This window comes from Trachemys scripta, chromosome 5 (genome assembly GCF_013100865.1).
Source record: "Trachemys scripta elegans isolate TJP31775 chromosome 5, CAS_Tse_1.0, whole genome shotgun sequence".
In the NCBI taxonomy this organism is placed as follows: domain Eukaryota; kingdom Metazoa; phylum Chordata; order Testudines; family Emydidae; genus Trachemys; species Trachemys scripta.
This window is the reverse complement of record NC_048302.1, coordinates 29,613,488-29,628,172: the sequence shown is the minus strand read 5'-3', so window position 1 is coordinate 29,628,172 and position 14,685 is coordinate 29,613,488. Positions and strand designations below refer to the sequence as shown.

The 14,685-nt window shown below is 41.1% G+C and overlaps 1 protein-coding gene across 1 annotated transcript in view; it reads right to left on the bottom strand.

Moving 5' to 3' along the window:
* ARHGEF38 (Rho guanine nucleotide exchange factor 38) overlaps positions 1 to 14,446 on the bottom strand; it is a 61,791-nt gene extending 47,345 nt beyond the window's left edge. Inside the window, exons 1-2 of the mRNA XM_034771431.1 lie at positions 14,245 to 14,446; positions 13,159 to 13,213 (exon numbers count right to left, since the gene is read on the bottom strand). Coding sequence (XP_034627322.1) covers positions 13,159 to 13,213; positions 14,245 to 14,446 — 257 coding nt within the window. The remainder of the gene's footprint in view (positions 1 to 13,158; positions 13,214 to 14,244) is intronic.
* Positions 14,447 to 14,685: the final 239 nt, after the last annotated feature.

Genomic DNA, 14,685 nt, shown 5'->3' with positions numbered 1-14,685 from the left:
TATCTGTAATGATGATGAAATCTGTAATTCTATCAGAATAGGTTCCTTTGGACATTGCTGAGAAATTCTAGGAGAATGAGATCAGCTGTGATATCCAGTAACAAAGGATCCAAAGGGCAGAGATACGGGGATGTGGCCACTCATGACTATTTTCCCTTATAATAAACCTAAAATACCTATTTTTATCCCAGACATTTGGAAATGTTCCTTTGATATTGATGAGTCATATTTATGTGTTACAGGTAGAGAAGAAAGAGAATTTGTCTGTAATGAGGTTCCTTCCTTTCACAGGTTCGTAAGGCATTTGGTTTGCCAATCTGGCAGATATATTGTGTGAGCTGTGTAGACAGATTGTGTATTTTATCTGTAGGCACAGATCTACCTCTTTTTCACAGGAAAAAACACTTAATATTAAGAGCCTTGCATGGTGTCAAGTATCAGAGGGGTAGCCGTCTGATACAGTCTGAATCTGTAAAAAGCAACAGAGGGTCCTGTGGCACCTTTAAGACTAACAGAAGTATTGGGAGCATAAGCTTTCATGGGTAAGAACCTCACGAAAGCTTATGCTTCCAATACTTCTGTTAGTCTTAAAGGTGCCACAGGACCCTCTGTTGCTTAATATGAAGAAAGACTTTGGAGGGTGTTTAAGATACTGCTAGCCACAAGATGGTGTATAGAATCAGAAAAAAATGGACATACCATTACTGAGTATCAGTGCAATACTCGTATAACCGTTTGACAGCAGAGAGACTTACAGCTGAGTGGCAATACACTGGAACCCTGTATTGAGACCCATACTCTTATGCTATTTGTGTCAACATCTTGTGTACACCCTATTGTCTAACGAGCCAATAACAAGATGTATCTTTTATTTTTGCAAGGTGATAACCAGTGTTTAACATTCTGTAGTTTATGAATGAACTGTTTAGGAGGAGAAGAGTCATAAACATCCAGCAATGCCTGCATAAGACAATGAAGAACTATGTCTCTGATACTTGGGATAATGTTTGTGAGAGAACCAACAAGCTTGCAAGATGGAATATTCTGAGTTGTTCCTTAGCACGGGTCATAAATTGTTATTGATCCGACATGTTATCATCATCTTCTATAATTATGCTGAGTGCTGACCCTGGATCTTCAGAAATGGCAGTTATTTTGCTAATCTTACCCTCATTATATGACACACTTACTAGTAAGCCTATGTGGCCATGTTTTTTTTTTTTTTTTTTTTTTTTATCATAGCATTTCTTTGAAAATATCAAAATTGAGGCAAACACAAAGGATGAGGCTGAATAAATTTGTAGACCTATTCAGTTAGGCACTTTTCTGCTTAAAGTTTTTTTCTCCTCTTGGGCAATCATTATTTCCACCATTGAGCTTCTCAGCCTTTATGTGCAAATAGAGGGGTGATCAGGAAGGGTGAATGTTTTCTTCTTCAGGTTGAAACATTGCCATCAAAATGGCAAACTAGGCAAAGGAGGTTTCTCCTCTCCAGGCCCAATTGATCCAGATTTTTAGGCCAAATTCAGCCCTGATGTGAGCCGGTGCAATTTTACTGATTTCAGTGGAGCTGCATCCACTTATAATACCCATTCATCATAGATGCTGCAAAGTGGAATAAATGAACAGGCTGGTGTTATACCCAGCAATTGGCCCACACCGGTAAAGGGGAGAACAAAGGGGTCATTTGTACCTTTTCATGGCCTCCTTCCAATTACTTCTCATTTCCCAGCTAAAAACATAGGGCCAGAACTTTCCGTCTGCTCCTTCTATGCAATAGTGCATTCATTTTTTTTATAGAAATCTTGATTTGTAACTATATTAAACTTCAGAGTGAACCACTGAAAATACTGCAGAATTGAATCCATTTAAGTTCTATGTGTAGCGATCTCTGCACAAAAATCAACATTTCCATTGAGGTGGCATGTGAAAATAATTTATCTATCTTGTGAATAAAGCACCAGATAACATGGAAAATCTCGCTAGTATCACTCTGTCTGGCTATCAGGATTAATAGGACATTGTTAGAAATGTGAATGTAAACAGACTTATTGAAAAGAAACATTCTAATCTTACACTATAATTTTTTTTTTAATGAACAAAATAAAACTATTGCATCCCATTTTGGGTTTCCAGATGTAACCCTTGAGTTAATATTTTGGTTTGTCATTCAAATTGCTTGATCAAATTCAATCCTTGTATTGTCAGTACTCACTTATTAGTCTTAATATATGGTACATAATACAGGTACCAGGAAATAACTACACTCAACCTCAACACCATGAAATAGCTAGGAGAAGTTTCAGTAAATCTTGTTTTCTTTGTATTTTTTGTAATATATTTCTTTGTATTTTTGTAATATAACTTTACATTTTTGCTAACTATATTTACTTTTTTACTTTGGATGTGCCTGTCTCTATACAATACAAAAGGGAGCTATTGAATCAATGATTATAGCAGAACTTGTGGTTTTATGTTCAGCTGATTGCTTTTGAGCTAACAGGGAGTTTCGTAAGGGAGTTCTCCAGGTGAAGGAGGAGCAATAAGGCACCCTTGGGGTAAGTGACTTTCTGTAGTGTGTGTGTGTGTGTGTGTTTGTGTTTGGGGGTTACTTGCTGTGTGTGCTGAGCTTGTGTTTGTCAGTCTGTTTGGTTGGTTGGTTGTTTGAAGGACCGTGTGCTGTGGCTAGCAGTTGGAAGCGTGAGCTTCAAAGGAAGGTCTGAAAGCTAGAAGCCTCTGGTAATTGGCTGAGCCTTAATCAGTGGGCGGGGCATTCATACAGGCCAGGGCTTTATAAAGCAGCGCACAAGCAACCTGGGAGCTTTTGCGACCAGGGGCTGCTAACAGGGAGTTTCGCAAGGGAGTTGGGAAGGGAGCGAGGGTCCCTTGTTGGTTCTATCTGTTTTCCCTTTATTCCCCTTAAAACCTATAAACCAACTACATTCAAAACTTCTTGCTTAAACAACCCTTTCAACAGACAGGGGGCTGCAGACAGGGGAGTTTGAGAGGGAGTTTGACAGAGGGAGGCTTACGATGGTTAGGAAGACCCGCAACACCTGTGCCAGCACTGCTTCTGTCTCCTCCACCTGCGCCTGTAGCCAGACAGAACGTCTGAGCATGGATGCTTCTACCCAGATCCTGGTGTGGTTTTGCAGAGACTGTAGCTTGCAATTTCCACTTACTGATATCCAGGCTGGGGGGACCATTCAATGTGAAAGGTGCCTGCTGGTGGAAGCTCTCAGGCAGCAGGTGGGAGAGCTATAGGAGGAGGTGCCTAGGTTGAGGAGCATCCGAATCCACGAGCAATTCCTGGAAAGTGTCCATGTGGAGACAGCTGAGGTAGCTGTCCCAGTACACAGGACTGCTGATACACCTGGTGGAGGAAGAGATGGCTCAGGGTGGACACTGGCAGCTGGTTACTTCTGGTGCTCCACCCCTGCTCTGAACTCTTCCGCTGTGGTAATAGGTAACTGTTATGCTCTTCTTGATACAGGAGAGAAGGAATCACCCCCTACAATAAAGGAGGAGAAGCCTTGTACCCCTAAGGCTGGGAGGTCTGCTGCCACCACTGTGAATAGGAAACATAGGGTAGTGGTGGTCGGAGACTCTCTGCTGAGGGGGACGAAGGCGCCCATCTGTCGCCCTGACATTTCATCTCGGGAGGTATGCTGCCTGCCGGGGGCCTGTATCTGAAATGTTACGGAAGCATTGTCGAGGATTATCCAGCCCTCTGACTACTACCCGATGCTACTCATCCACGTGGGCACAAATGATACTGCGAGGTGTGACACTGAGCGGATCAAGAGTGACTACAGGGCTCTGGGAGTACGGGTGAAGGAGTTTGGAGCGCAGATGGTATTCTCTTCGATTCTTCCTGTCAAAGGTAGGGGCCCGGGCAGAGACAGATGCATCATGGAGGTGAATGCCTGGCTGCGAAGATGGTGTCGCCAGGAGGGCTTTGGCTTCCTTGACCACGGGATGCTATTTGAGGAAGGACTGCTAGGCAGAGATGGTGTTCACCTTTCGAGGAGGGGAAAGACCCTATTTGGACACAGACTGGCTAACCTAGTGAGGACGGCTTTAAACTAGGTTCAACGGGGACAGGTGAGCAAAGCCCACAGATAAGTGGGGAACATGGAGACCTGGGAGATCGGTCGGAAACAAGAGGGAGTGTGGGCTATAATGGCAGGGAGAAAGGAGGGTCAGGGCAAAACTGGGAGGCAAGATGCAACCAGTATCTTAGATGCCTATATACAAATGCGAGAAGTATGGGTAATAAGCAGGAAGAACTGGAAGTGCTAATAAATAAATACAACTGTGACATTGTTGGCATCACTGAAACTTGGTGGGATAATACACATGATTGGAATGTTGGTGTGGATGGGTACAGCTTACTCAGGAAGGATAGACAGGGGAAAAAGGGAGGAGGTGTTACCTTACATATTAAAAATGTACACACTTGGACTGAGGTGGAGATGGACATAGGAGACGGAAGTGTTGAGAGTCTCTGGGTTAGGCTAAAAGGGGTAAAAAACAAGGGTGATGCTAGGAGTCTACTACAGGCCACCTAACCAGGTGAAAGAGGTGGATGAGGCTTTTTTTAAACAACTAACAAAATCATCCAAAGCCCAAGATTTGGTAGTGATGGGGGACTTCAACTATCCGGATATATGTTGGGAAAATAACACAGCAGGGCACAGACTATCCAACAAATTCTTGGACTGCATTGCAGACAACTTTTTATTTCAGAAAGTTGAAAAAGCTACTAGGGGGGATGCTGTTCTAGACTTGATTTTAACAAATAGGGAGGAACTCATTGAGAATTTAAAAGTAGAAGGCAGCTTGGGTGAAAGTGATCATGAAATCATAGAGTTTGCAATTCTAAGGAAGGGTAGAAGGGAGAACAGCAAAATAGAGACAATGGATTTCAGGAAGGCGGATTTTGGTAAGCTCAGAGAGCTGATAGGTAAGGTCCCATGGGAATCAAGACTGAGGGGAAAAACAACTGAGGAGAGTTGGCAGTTTTTCAAAGGGACACTATTAAGGGCCCAAAAGCAAGCTATTCCGCTGGTTAGGAAAGATAGAAAATGTGGCAAAAGACTACCTTGGCTTAACCATGAGATCTTGCATGATCTAAAAAATAAAAAGGAGTCATATAAAAAATGGAAACTAGAACAGATAACAAAGGATGAATATAGTCAAACAACACAGGAATGCAGGGGCAAGATTAGAAAGGCAAAGGCACAAAATGAGCTCAAACTAGCTACGGGAATAAAGGGAAACAGGAAGACTTTTTATCAATACATTAGAAGCAAGAGGAAGACCAAAGACCGGGTAGGCCCATTGCTCAGTGAAGAGGGAGAAACAGTAATAGGAAACTTGGAAATGGCAGAGATGCTTAATGACTTCTTTGTTTCGGTCTTCACCGAGAAGTCTGAAGGAATGCCTAACCTAGTGAATGCTAATGGGAAGGGGGTAGGTTTAGCAGATAAAATAAAAAAAAGAACAAGTTAAAAATCACTTAGAAAAGTTAGATGCCTGCAAGTCACCAGGGCCTGATGAAATGCATCCTAGAATACTCAAGGAGCTAATAGAGGAGGTATCTGAGCCTCTAGCTATTATCTTTGGAAAATCATGGGAGACGGGAGAGATTCCAGAAGACTGGAAAAGGGCAAATATAGTGCCCATCTATAAAAAGGGAAATAAAAACAACCCAGGAAACTACAGACCAGTTAGTTTAACTTCTGTGCCAGGGAAGATAATGGAGCAAGTAATTAAGGAAATCATCTGCAAACACTTGGAAGGTGGTAAGGTGATAGGGAATAGCCAGCATGGATTTGTAAAGAACAAATCGTGTCAAACCAATCTGATAGCTTTCTTTGATAGGATAACGAGCCTTGTGGATAAGGGAGAAGCTGTGGATGTGGTATACCTAGACTTTAGTAAGGCATTTGATACGGTCTCGCATTATATTCTTATCGATAAACTAGGCAAATACAATTTAGATGGGGCTACTATAAGGTGGGTGCATAACTGGCTGGATAACCATACTCAGAGTTGTTATTAATGGTTCCCAATCCTGCTGGAAAGGCATAACAAGTGGGGTTCCGCAGGGGTCTGTTTTGGGACCGGCTCTGTTCAACATCCTTCATTAACGACTTAGATATTGGCATAGAAAGTAGGCTTATTAAGTTTGCGGATGATACCAAACTGGGAGGGATTGCAACTTCTCTGATGATGCACTGGAGAGGTTTTAGTTGGGGGCTGAAGGCGAGTACCTAGAAGTCACCTCCTACAAGACAGGCCCAACAAGAAAATAACAGAACACCACTAGCTGTCACCTTCAGCCCCCAACTAAAACCTCTCCAGTGCATCATCAGAGATCTACAACCTATCCTCAAAGATGATCCTTTACTCTCACAGATCTTGGGAGACAGACCTGTCCTCGCTTACAGACAACCCCCCAACCTAAAGCAAATACTCACCAGCAACCAAACATCACTGAACAAAAACACTGACCCAGGAACCTATCCTTGTAACAAAGCCCGATGCCAACTCTGTCCACATATCTATTCAAGTGACATCATCATAGGACCTAATCACATCAGCCATACCATCAGGGGCTCGTTCACCTGCACATCTACCAATGTGATATATGCCATCATGTGCCAGCAATGCCCCTCTGCCATGTACATTGGCCAAACCGGACAGTCTCTCCGCAAAAGAATTAATGGACACAAATCTGACATCAGGTATCATAATACTCAAAAACCAGTGGGAGAACACTTTAACCTATCTGGTCATTCTATGACAGACCTGCGGGTGGCTATTTTACAACAGAAAAACTTCAAAAACAGACTCCAACGAGAGACTGCTGAGCTGGAATTGATATGCAAACTAGACACAATCAACTCAGGATTAAATAAGGACTGGGAATGGCTGAGCCATTACAAACATTGAATCTGTTTCCCCTTGTAAGTATTCTCACACTTCTTATCAAACTGTACTGGGCTAGCTTGATTATCACTTCAAAAGTTTTTTTCTCTTACTTAATTGGCCTCTCAGAGTTGGTAAGACAACCCACACCTGTTCATGCTCTCTGTATGTGTGTATATATATCTCCTCAATATATGTTTCACTCTATATGCATCCGAAGAAGTGGGCTGTAGTCCACAAAAGCTTATGCTCTAATAAATTTGTTAGTCTCTAAGGTGCCACAAGTAATCCTGTTCTTTTTGCGGATACAGACTAACACGGCTGCTACTCTGAAACTTGTTCACCTTAGCCTCTAAGAATAGAACAAGAAGCAATGAGCTTAAACTGCAGCAAGGGAGGTTTAGGTTGGACATTAGGAAAAAGTTCCTAACTGTCAGGGTGGTTAAACACTGGAATAAATTGCCTAGGGAGATTGTGGAATCTCCATCTCTGGAGATATTTAAGAGTAGGTTAGATAAATGTCTACCAGGGATGGTCTAGACAGTATTTGGTCCTGCCATGAGGGCAGAGGACTGGACTCAATGACCTCTCGAGGTCCCTTCCAGTCCTAGAATCTATGAATCTACGAGCCCTTTGAGGATATTAATAGCATTCTATGGTCAGAAGGGAAAGAGGGAAAGCTTGAGGAATGCAGCTATAGCAAACACATACTTCAAATATAGGCAGACTTTATTTTCCATCTGGCACCTGCATCAACAGTGGTATAAGTCTGGTGAGGGCTGGGGGAGGAGAAAGAAGAAGTATTGCTTAGGCTCAGTGCCATTGTTGTATAATACAGTCCCTTTGTCCTTAGAGATGTCAGGTTATATGAGCATAACATTCTTCAAGTAATGACATTGTCTAAGGAGCTACCTGTGTTTTACTTGTTCCTTTTGCAAATATGCAGTCTAAAAACATCCCTCAAAGCTAATCATGAAGAGGCAAATCCCTGTACTTACCTCCACAGGTGCAGTAGGAGAGTCTGGGTAGGATCTGTGGAGCTATATACCTTGTGTGCAATACACAATAGATCCCTTCTCTGCAATAGCTCCCTCACTGTACAGCAACTTGCAGGAAGTGTTGGGGCCTGTTTTGGGAGAAGCCAGAGCCAGAAGATCCACCATCCTCCAGTCCTTCTACTTCATAGAGCGGGCAGCCCTGGGAGTAGGATTCTTTCTAAGTTCCCAGATGAGGTACTCAAGTTGGATGCTGGATTTGCTCCAAGGGCCCTGTCTTACTTCCTGTGTACATACCCAATATTCTCATTGGAGGAGAGTTGGAGAATTGAGTTGATGGTGGGATATATGTCGGTGAGTATAATATGGTAAAACAAAACTAGTGGTCCTAGAGGGGGAAATTGCCCTCTCTGCAAAGGGTCCGTACATGGCCTATTTTTGAGGGCTCAAGTGGCACTTAAGTGGTGCATAAACCTTATGCTGACACTCTGCAGTCAGGGAAATTTAACCCTGCCTGAAGAAGCTATGAAAGTAACCAGTGCATAAGAAGAAGAAAAAATACAGTATTTAGAACACAAGAAGAGGAATATTATAGTATATGTGAGTTTGCATGAGTTGCCAGAGCAATGAGATTTCTCAGAACATCAGGACCAAAGATGGTTGAATTACCTAATTACAAACTCGGTCATTATTTGTTTTGCATCAGGTATAGAAAAAATCCACATATTATATGAAATTCCTTTCTTCAGTTCCTTGACATTAGACTGTTAATTCTGTGTGTGCTGACAGGAGACTAGAGAGATCCCCATGGGAATGTGCTGGAAGAGAAAGCTTATTGCTGTGTGACAGCAGAATGCCTTGACTGTTGGTGCTATTACCTGCAAATAATCCTTTCCAATATGTCATGGGCTGGTGTATTTATATCAGTCTTATGCTACTTGGTTAATGTTGGTAACAGAAGACCTGAGGAAGGGCTACATCCAATGATATGCACATGTCAAGCTTTGGCATGGATCATCTGCAAGGATTGTCAGGTGTCTCTGACCCAAGATCTAACAGTTTTGATTAATAAAACTTTTATTTGTGGGTCTGACCATGTGTATGGAGATGGAATTTCTATACACTTTAAAAACATTGGGTCTTAGACATACTCTAAGGGAGTGAAGACTATTTCAGTAGCCCTTTGGAGCCTCAGTCATGGACCCCTTTCTGCTAGGTGCTGTACAAACATAGAACACAAAAATGGTTCCCCAAAGAGGTTACATCAGTGAAACTCCAATGACTTCAGCAGAGTTGCTCCAGATTTACACTGGGGCAAGTAAAAGCAGACCTATGCCCACTGAATAGAAATTTAAACATGGAAGGACAAGTGGACTTGTTGCCTTATATGATCTCAAGACAATGGGTATATTTACATAGGCGTATCTTCTGCACTAGTGTAAGCTATGCAAACTTTTACTCGTAATTGGACTTTAATTCAATCAAGAAACCAGCTGCTCCAAAGAGCAACAAATTTTGCAGTACAATAAGAAATTAGCTCTATGTATATTTAAAATCTAAATATAGTCCAAAGCATATAAGGAAATTGGGGGAGAAATATGTGGGCTTTCAGTGAGGAGGGGGTTGGAGAAGCAGTCAGCTGACAGGAAGAAGAGGCATGCTGTTCAGAAAAAGGCTGGGGGAGAGGCTGTTCTCTGACTTCTTATAACATCAAAGGGTAGCGCTGCTACCCTCCAAGAATATTGCCAACAATTTGACAGGTTTCAGAGTAGCAGCCGTGTTAGTCTGTATCCGCAAAAAGAAGAACAGGAGTACTTGTGGCACCTTAGAGACTAACAAATTTATTAGAGCATAAGCTTTCGTGGACTACAGCCCACTTCTTCGGATGCAACAATTTGACAGTACAGCTGATCAATACACCACTAAAGTGACAAGTCAAAAGCAAGGGTATTAATACTAGATAGACTTCCAACATGAAGATTTTTCAAAAATATTTATTACCTTAAAGTAAAATATTGCAAATCCCTAAATCAGATATTTTCTGGAAACCCATTTTTTCCATAATCCCTCAGACAATAATATGCCAAGCTCTTATATATCTAGGTTTTAAAAGAAACAAACGTAACATAAGTAATCTCTTCAAATATTTTGTGTGTTCCTCCTATTTTTACACGACTGCAGCACAGCTATAGCGCTGTAGCTGATGGAGGTAATCCATCTTTCTTAAAGGGGGTATCTAGGTCAATGGAAGAATTTTTCTATTGACCTAACAGCACCTATACAGGGAGTTAGGTCAACCTAACTGTGTTGTACAGGGTGCAAAATTTTTCACAGCCCTGAGCAATATAGCTAGGTCAATCTAATTTTTAAGTGTAGACCTGGCTTCGCTTACGCCCTGATACTGCAGACACTTATGCATGTGAGTAACTACACTCGCTGAACTTGAGTTACTCAAGTACAAAAGTGTTTGCAGGATGGAGGCCTTAGAGTAGTCCAAGCCCAGCTATGATGCAATACATACATGTTTACATAGATAACAATGACTTTCACTGCTGTTGGTCCAAGTTTTATAGGAAAGACCAAATCTTACTAGTAAGGAGACCAACAATTTGTTCTAAAAACTGACAAACTTACCATTACTTTTTATATGATTTTTAAGGACAGTATTAATTTCCTCAATTATTCAGTCAAAAGCAAATGACATTATTTTCAGGGGACTGGGAGTCAGAAGTCCTAAGACGCATCTAAGCACATATAAGATCCCCATCAATGTTTCTAAATAAATCACAAGCATTAATGAATTATCTTCATGAAATCATGTGCAGTAGTAATGTATTACCCCCACTTTACCAGGGGGAGAACTGTGGTATAGAGAAATGACTTAGCCAAGGAGTCTGTGGCAGATCCAGAAAACAAACACAGATCTCCTGAATTCCAACCAATTTCCTTTTTATTTTGGTTCTGCCACTGACTGAGGTGCTCTGTGACATCAATCAGTAGGTGTCTAGGTATACCCATATGTAAAATGGGGCTAATAGTACCTAGCTACCTTACAAAAGATACTGAGAGACTTGACTGACATTTGTAATGCATTGTGAAATTTAATAATTAAACGATGCTTTGACATGCAAAATGTACAGGCTTTCTCAAAAGGAATTTTTTAAAGGAATGAAACATCAAGATGTTGAATGACCACTCACACTAGATAAGTGCATTAACTGGATGTTTCTGGTATAATCATTAGTTAATATTTCCATAGCTGTGTTGCTAATTAAATTTTAAAGTGAAAAGCCTTTACAATGGGAAGTTCACACCTCTTGTAATCCTGTTGTTTCAATGTCTCGATTCACAAAGCTAACTGAATGCTCCTGGTTATCTTTGCAACCAGAGATCTAGTAACTCTTTTTAGATGAAAGTTTAGAAAAAAATTCTGTAGAAAATGGCAAAATCTAATGGAAATCCACGGGGAGGCTCTAGATCCTTAAGAATTGTGGATTTTTCATGTCTGTAATTCTATTCATACAAATTGCACCCATTTTTCTGTGTGCCTAACAACCTTTTAAAAGTAAATTCTAGTGCCTGTGAAAGGGCTGGGATGACAACAGCACAATTATAGCATGGATTATAGCTGCTCTCATCATCTAGGCTATGTCTATGATCTAGAAGCACAGCAAGGGCGCAGCTTCTGCAGCACCTTAGTGTAGACCAGAGGTAGGCAACCTATGGCACACGTGCCAAAGGCAGCACATGAACTGATTTTCAGTGGCACTCACACCTGGCCACCGGTCCGGGGTGCTCTGCATTTTAATTTAATTTTAAATGAAGCTTCTTAAACATTTTAAAAACCTTATTTACTTTACATATAACAATAGTTTAGTTATATATTATAGACTTAGAGAGAGAGAGACCTTTTAAAAACGTTAAAATGTATTACTGGCACGTGAAACCTTAAATCAGAGTGAATAAATGAAGACTAGGCACACCACTTCTGAAAGGTTCCTGACCCCTGGTGTAGACGCTTCCTACATTGACAGAAGGAGTTTCTACATCAGTTGTAGTTAATCCACCTCTTCGAGAAGTGGAGAGAATTCTTGGGTCAATCTAGCCATGTCTGTGCTGAGGGTAGGTCAACCTGACTATGAACCTCAGGACATAGGATGATATAACTTTTAAGTGTAGCCAAGCCCCAGTGAACGTGCTGCTTCTATTGACATAGCTACCATCACTCAGAGATGGTTTTTGTTCAGCAATGGAAAAACTCCTTCCATCGACATAGCCTGTGTCTACACTACAGGGTTATATGGTGACATAGCTAGGTCAGTCTAAGGGCTTGTCTACACTGGCACTTTACAGTGCTGCAACTTTCTTGCTCAGGGGTGTGAAAAAACACCCCCCTGAGCGCTGCAAGTTTCAGTGCTGTAACGTACCAGTATAGACAGTGCACATGCTCCCAGCACTGGTAGCTATGCCCCTCGTGGAGGTGGTATTTTTAGAGAGCCCTATTTTCCACCAGTATAGTGCACCTACATTGGAGGTTTCAACTGGTGTTGCACAGCCAAAACTCTCACAAATGTTCCTAATATAAACAGCCTTAACTTAAATACCATTGTAGATAAGACCTTTCATGTGTGAGGCCTTCTCAACGGGATTGAGACACATTGTAGAAAGGGCAGGGTTGCCTCCCTTTCTCTATCCATTCAGAGAATGTGGCCAGATCTATCAAGTTAGCATTTTTCACTTAAACTAAAATTTCTTAAACCCTGCCTGAACCCCACCCAAAAAAACACTAGTTCAGAGAATGTTTGATAAGACACTGTTAACTGTCACATCAGTGCTTCTGTAGATCTTATTTTTATTAACAAGTTTGACCAGCCCTGCAGATTTTCTTCCCTACAAATAAACCCTAAATTATCTCTGCTAAAGATCCGCTAAGTATAAATTTGCACGGCCCTTTTCAAATTGGTTACAGTTCATTTTGCTATCAAGAATGACAATTCACTAGAAGGTTTCAGAGGGGTAGCCGCGTTAGTCTGTATCAGCAAAATCAACCAGGAGTCCTTGTGGCACCTTGGGGATAAGCTTTCATGGGCTGATGAAGTGGGTTATAGCCCACGAAAGCTTATACCCAAATAAATTTGTTAGTCTCTATGGTGCCAAAGGACTTCTTGTTGAATTCACTAGAAGAGGACTATAGTTCTGAAACCCAGTAGCTCTAATCTTCTCTCACTTTAAATTAGTTTTGCACTGCTGTAACTCCATAGACTTCTGTGACTTCCTCACTCCTGATTTACAGTAATATAAGTGAGAAGAGACTCAAGCCTAATATGTGTGAAAGGAAGGAGCAGCACGTCCAATAAAGATCACCTATCATGTATTCTGGTATATGCTAATAGTTAAGTTCCTTTTCTCTTTTGGCAGAACAATGAAGTAAGATTTTTCCCACTTTACTGATATAATTGTATTAGTATTACTGTTTTCTCAAAATATTAAGCTGTAAGTAACTCAAATTCCAAAGTATAAATTGTTTTTCACTAAGCACCAGCAAATTAACTAATAGTGAATTTCTCCTTAAAGTCAGTATTGCAGAGAGGAAAAATTAACCTAAAGCTCTTCATACTTCTTACTACATCTGAATAGGTAGCATTTTAGTCACTGAAAGGGAATGTCATCACCAGACCTGTTAACTGCATTTCAACAGCTCAGTAGCTATGAACATTATATTTTCCATTTGAGGGAATGCTGTTCCTTTATTAAATGCACCAAAACCATACATATTTTATTAAAACACATTATTGTTTTATTCTACTGATACAAGATTATTGCCATAAAAGGTATTCTGATGACATAGTTCATATAACTATTAAAGGCGTGTAATTTGATATACTTGAAATTCAGACATATTCAATCTAGATAAGAGATGAACAGGCACATTTGTCTTTTAAATTTAATCAAGCTTAACTTAAACAAAAATATCCCTTCCCACCTCTATTAGTTTGACAGTGTATATCCCATTCCACAAAAGACTATCAGCTCATGCGGAGACATATTTTCAAAATACTGAAGAACTGGTAGATAATATGGCTAACATATAGAGTAGGATTTCAGTTCCATGTATATTTTATACATAGGCTTTAAAAAGCTGGGCATCATATGAATCCCATTTGGAATCCTGTGCAAGTGGCATTATTTATAAATATAAAACCAGCCAGGAATGGTTACTATAGTGGGGCGGGGGGAGGGGGAATGGTCACTTAGATTTTAAGCTTTTTGAATGGGCTCCAATACAAATAATAAATAAGTAATTTTTTGTTACCTTGTAACTTTTGGCTGTATTCTGTCCTGTCAGATTGGCTCCTCCTCAAAGTGCCAGAATTACCCTGGTCCACAGAAACACTGTTCTCAACAACAGTGTCTGTCTTCCTTCTCTCCACCATGTACAGTCTATGCTTCAAGAAGGTCAAATTCTTCCTCTTGGCTCCCATGCCTTCTTTCCCAGGGGCTTCTTTGGTTTCCATTTTCAGCAGTGACAACCCTCTTCCTTGGGAGAATGTCGATTCTTAGGGAGCTGAGTTTAGTGCTTGTTTCCCAGGTGAGTGTAAAAGCTGCCTATCAGCTCAGCTCACCTGTCTTTGACTTCACAAGTTCACTTGTTCCCTGACTCAGGTTGCCTGCCACCTCGACTACAGCCTCGCAGAGCCCCACCCCTATGAAGTCATCCTCTGCTGCCCTTGGAGCCTGACTGGGGAACCTGCCA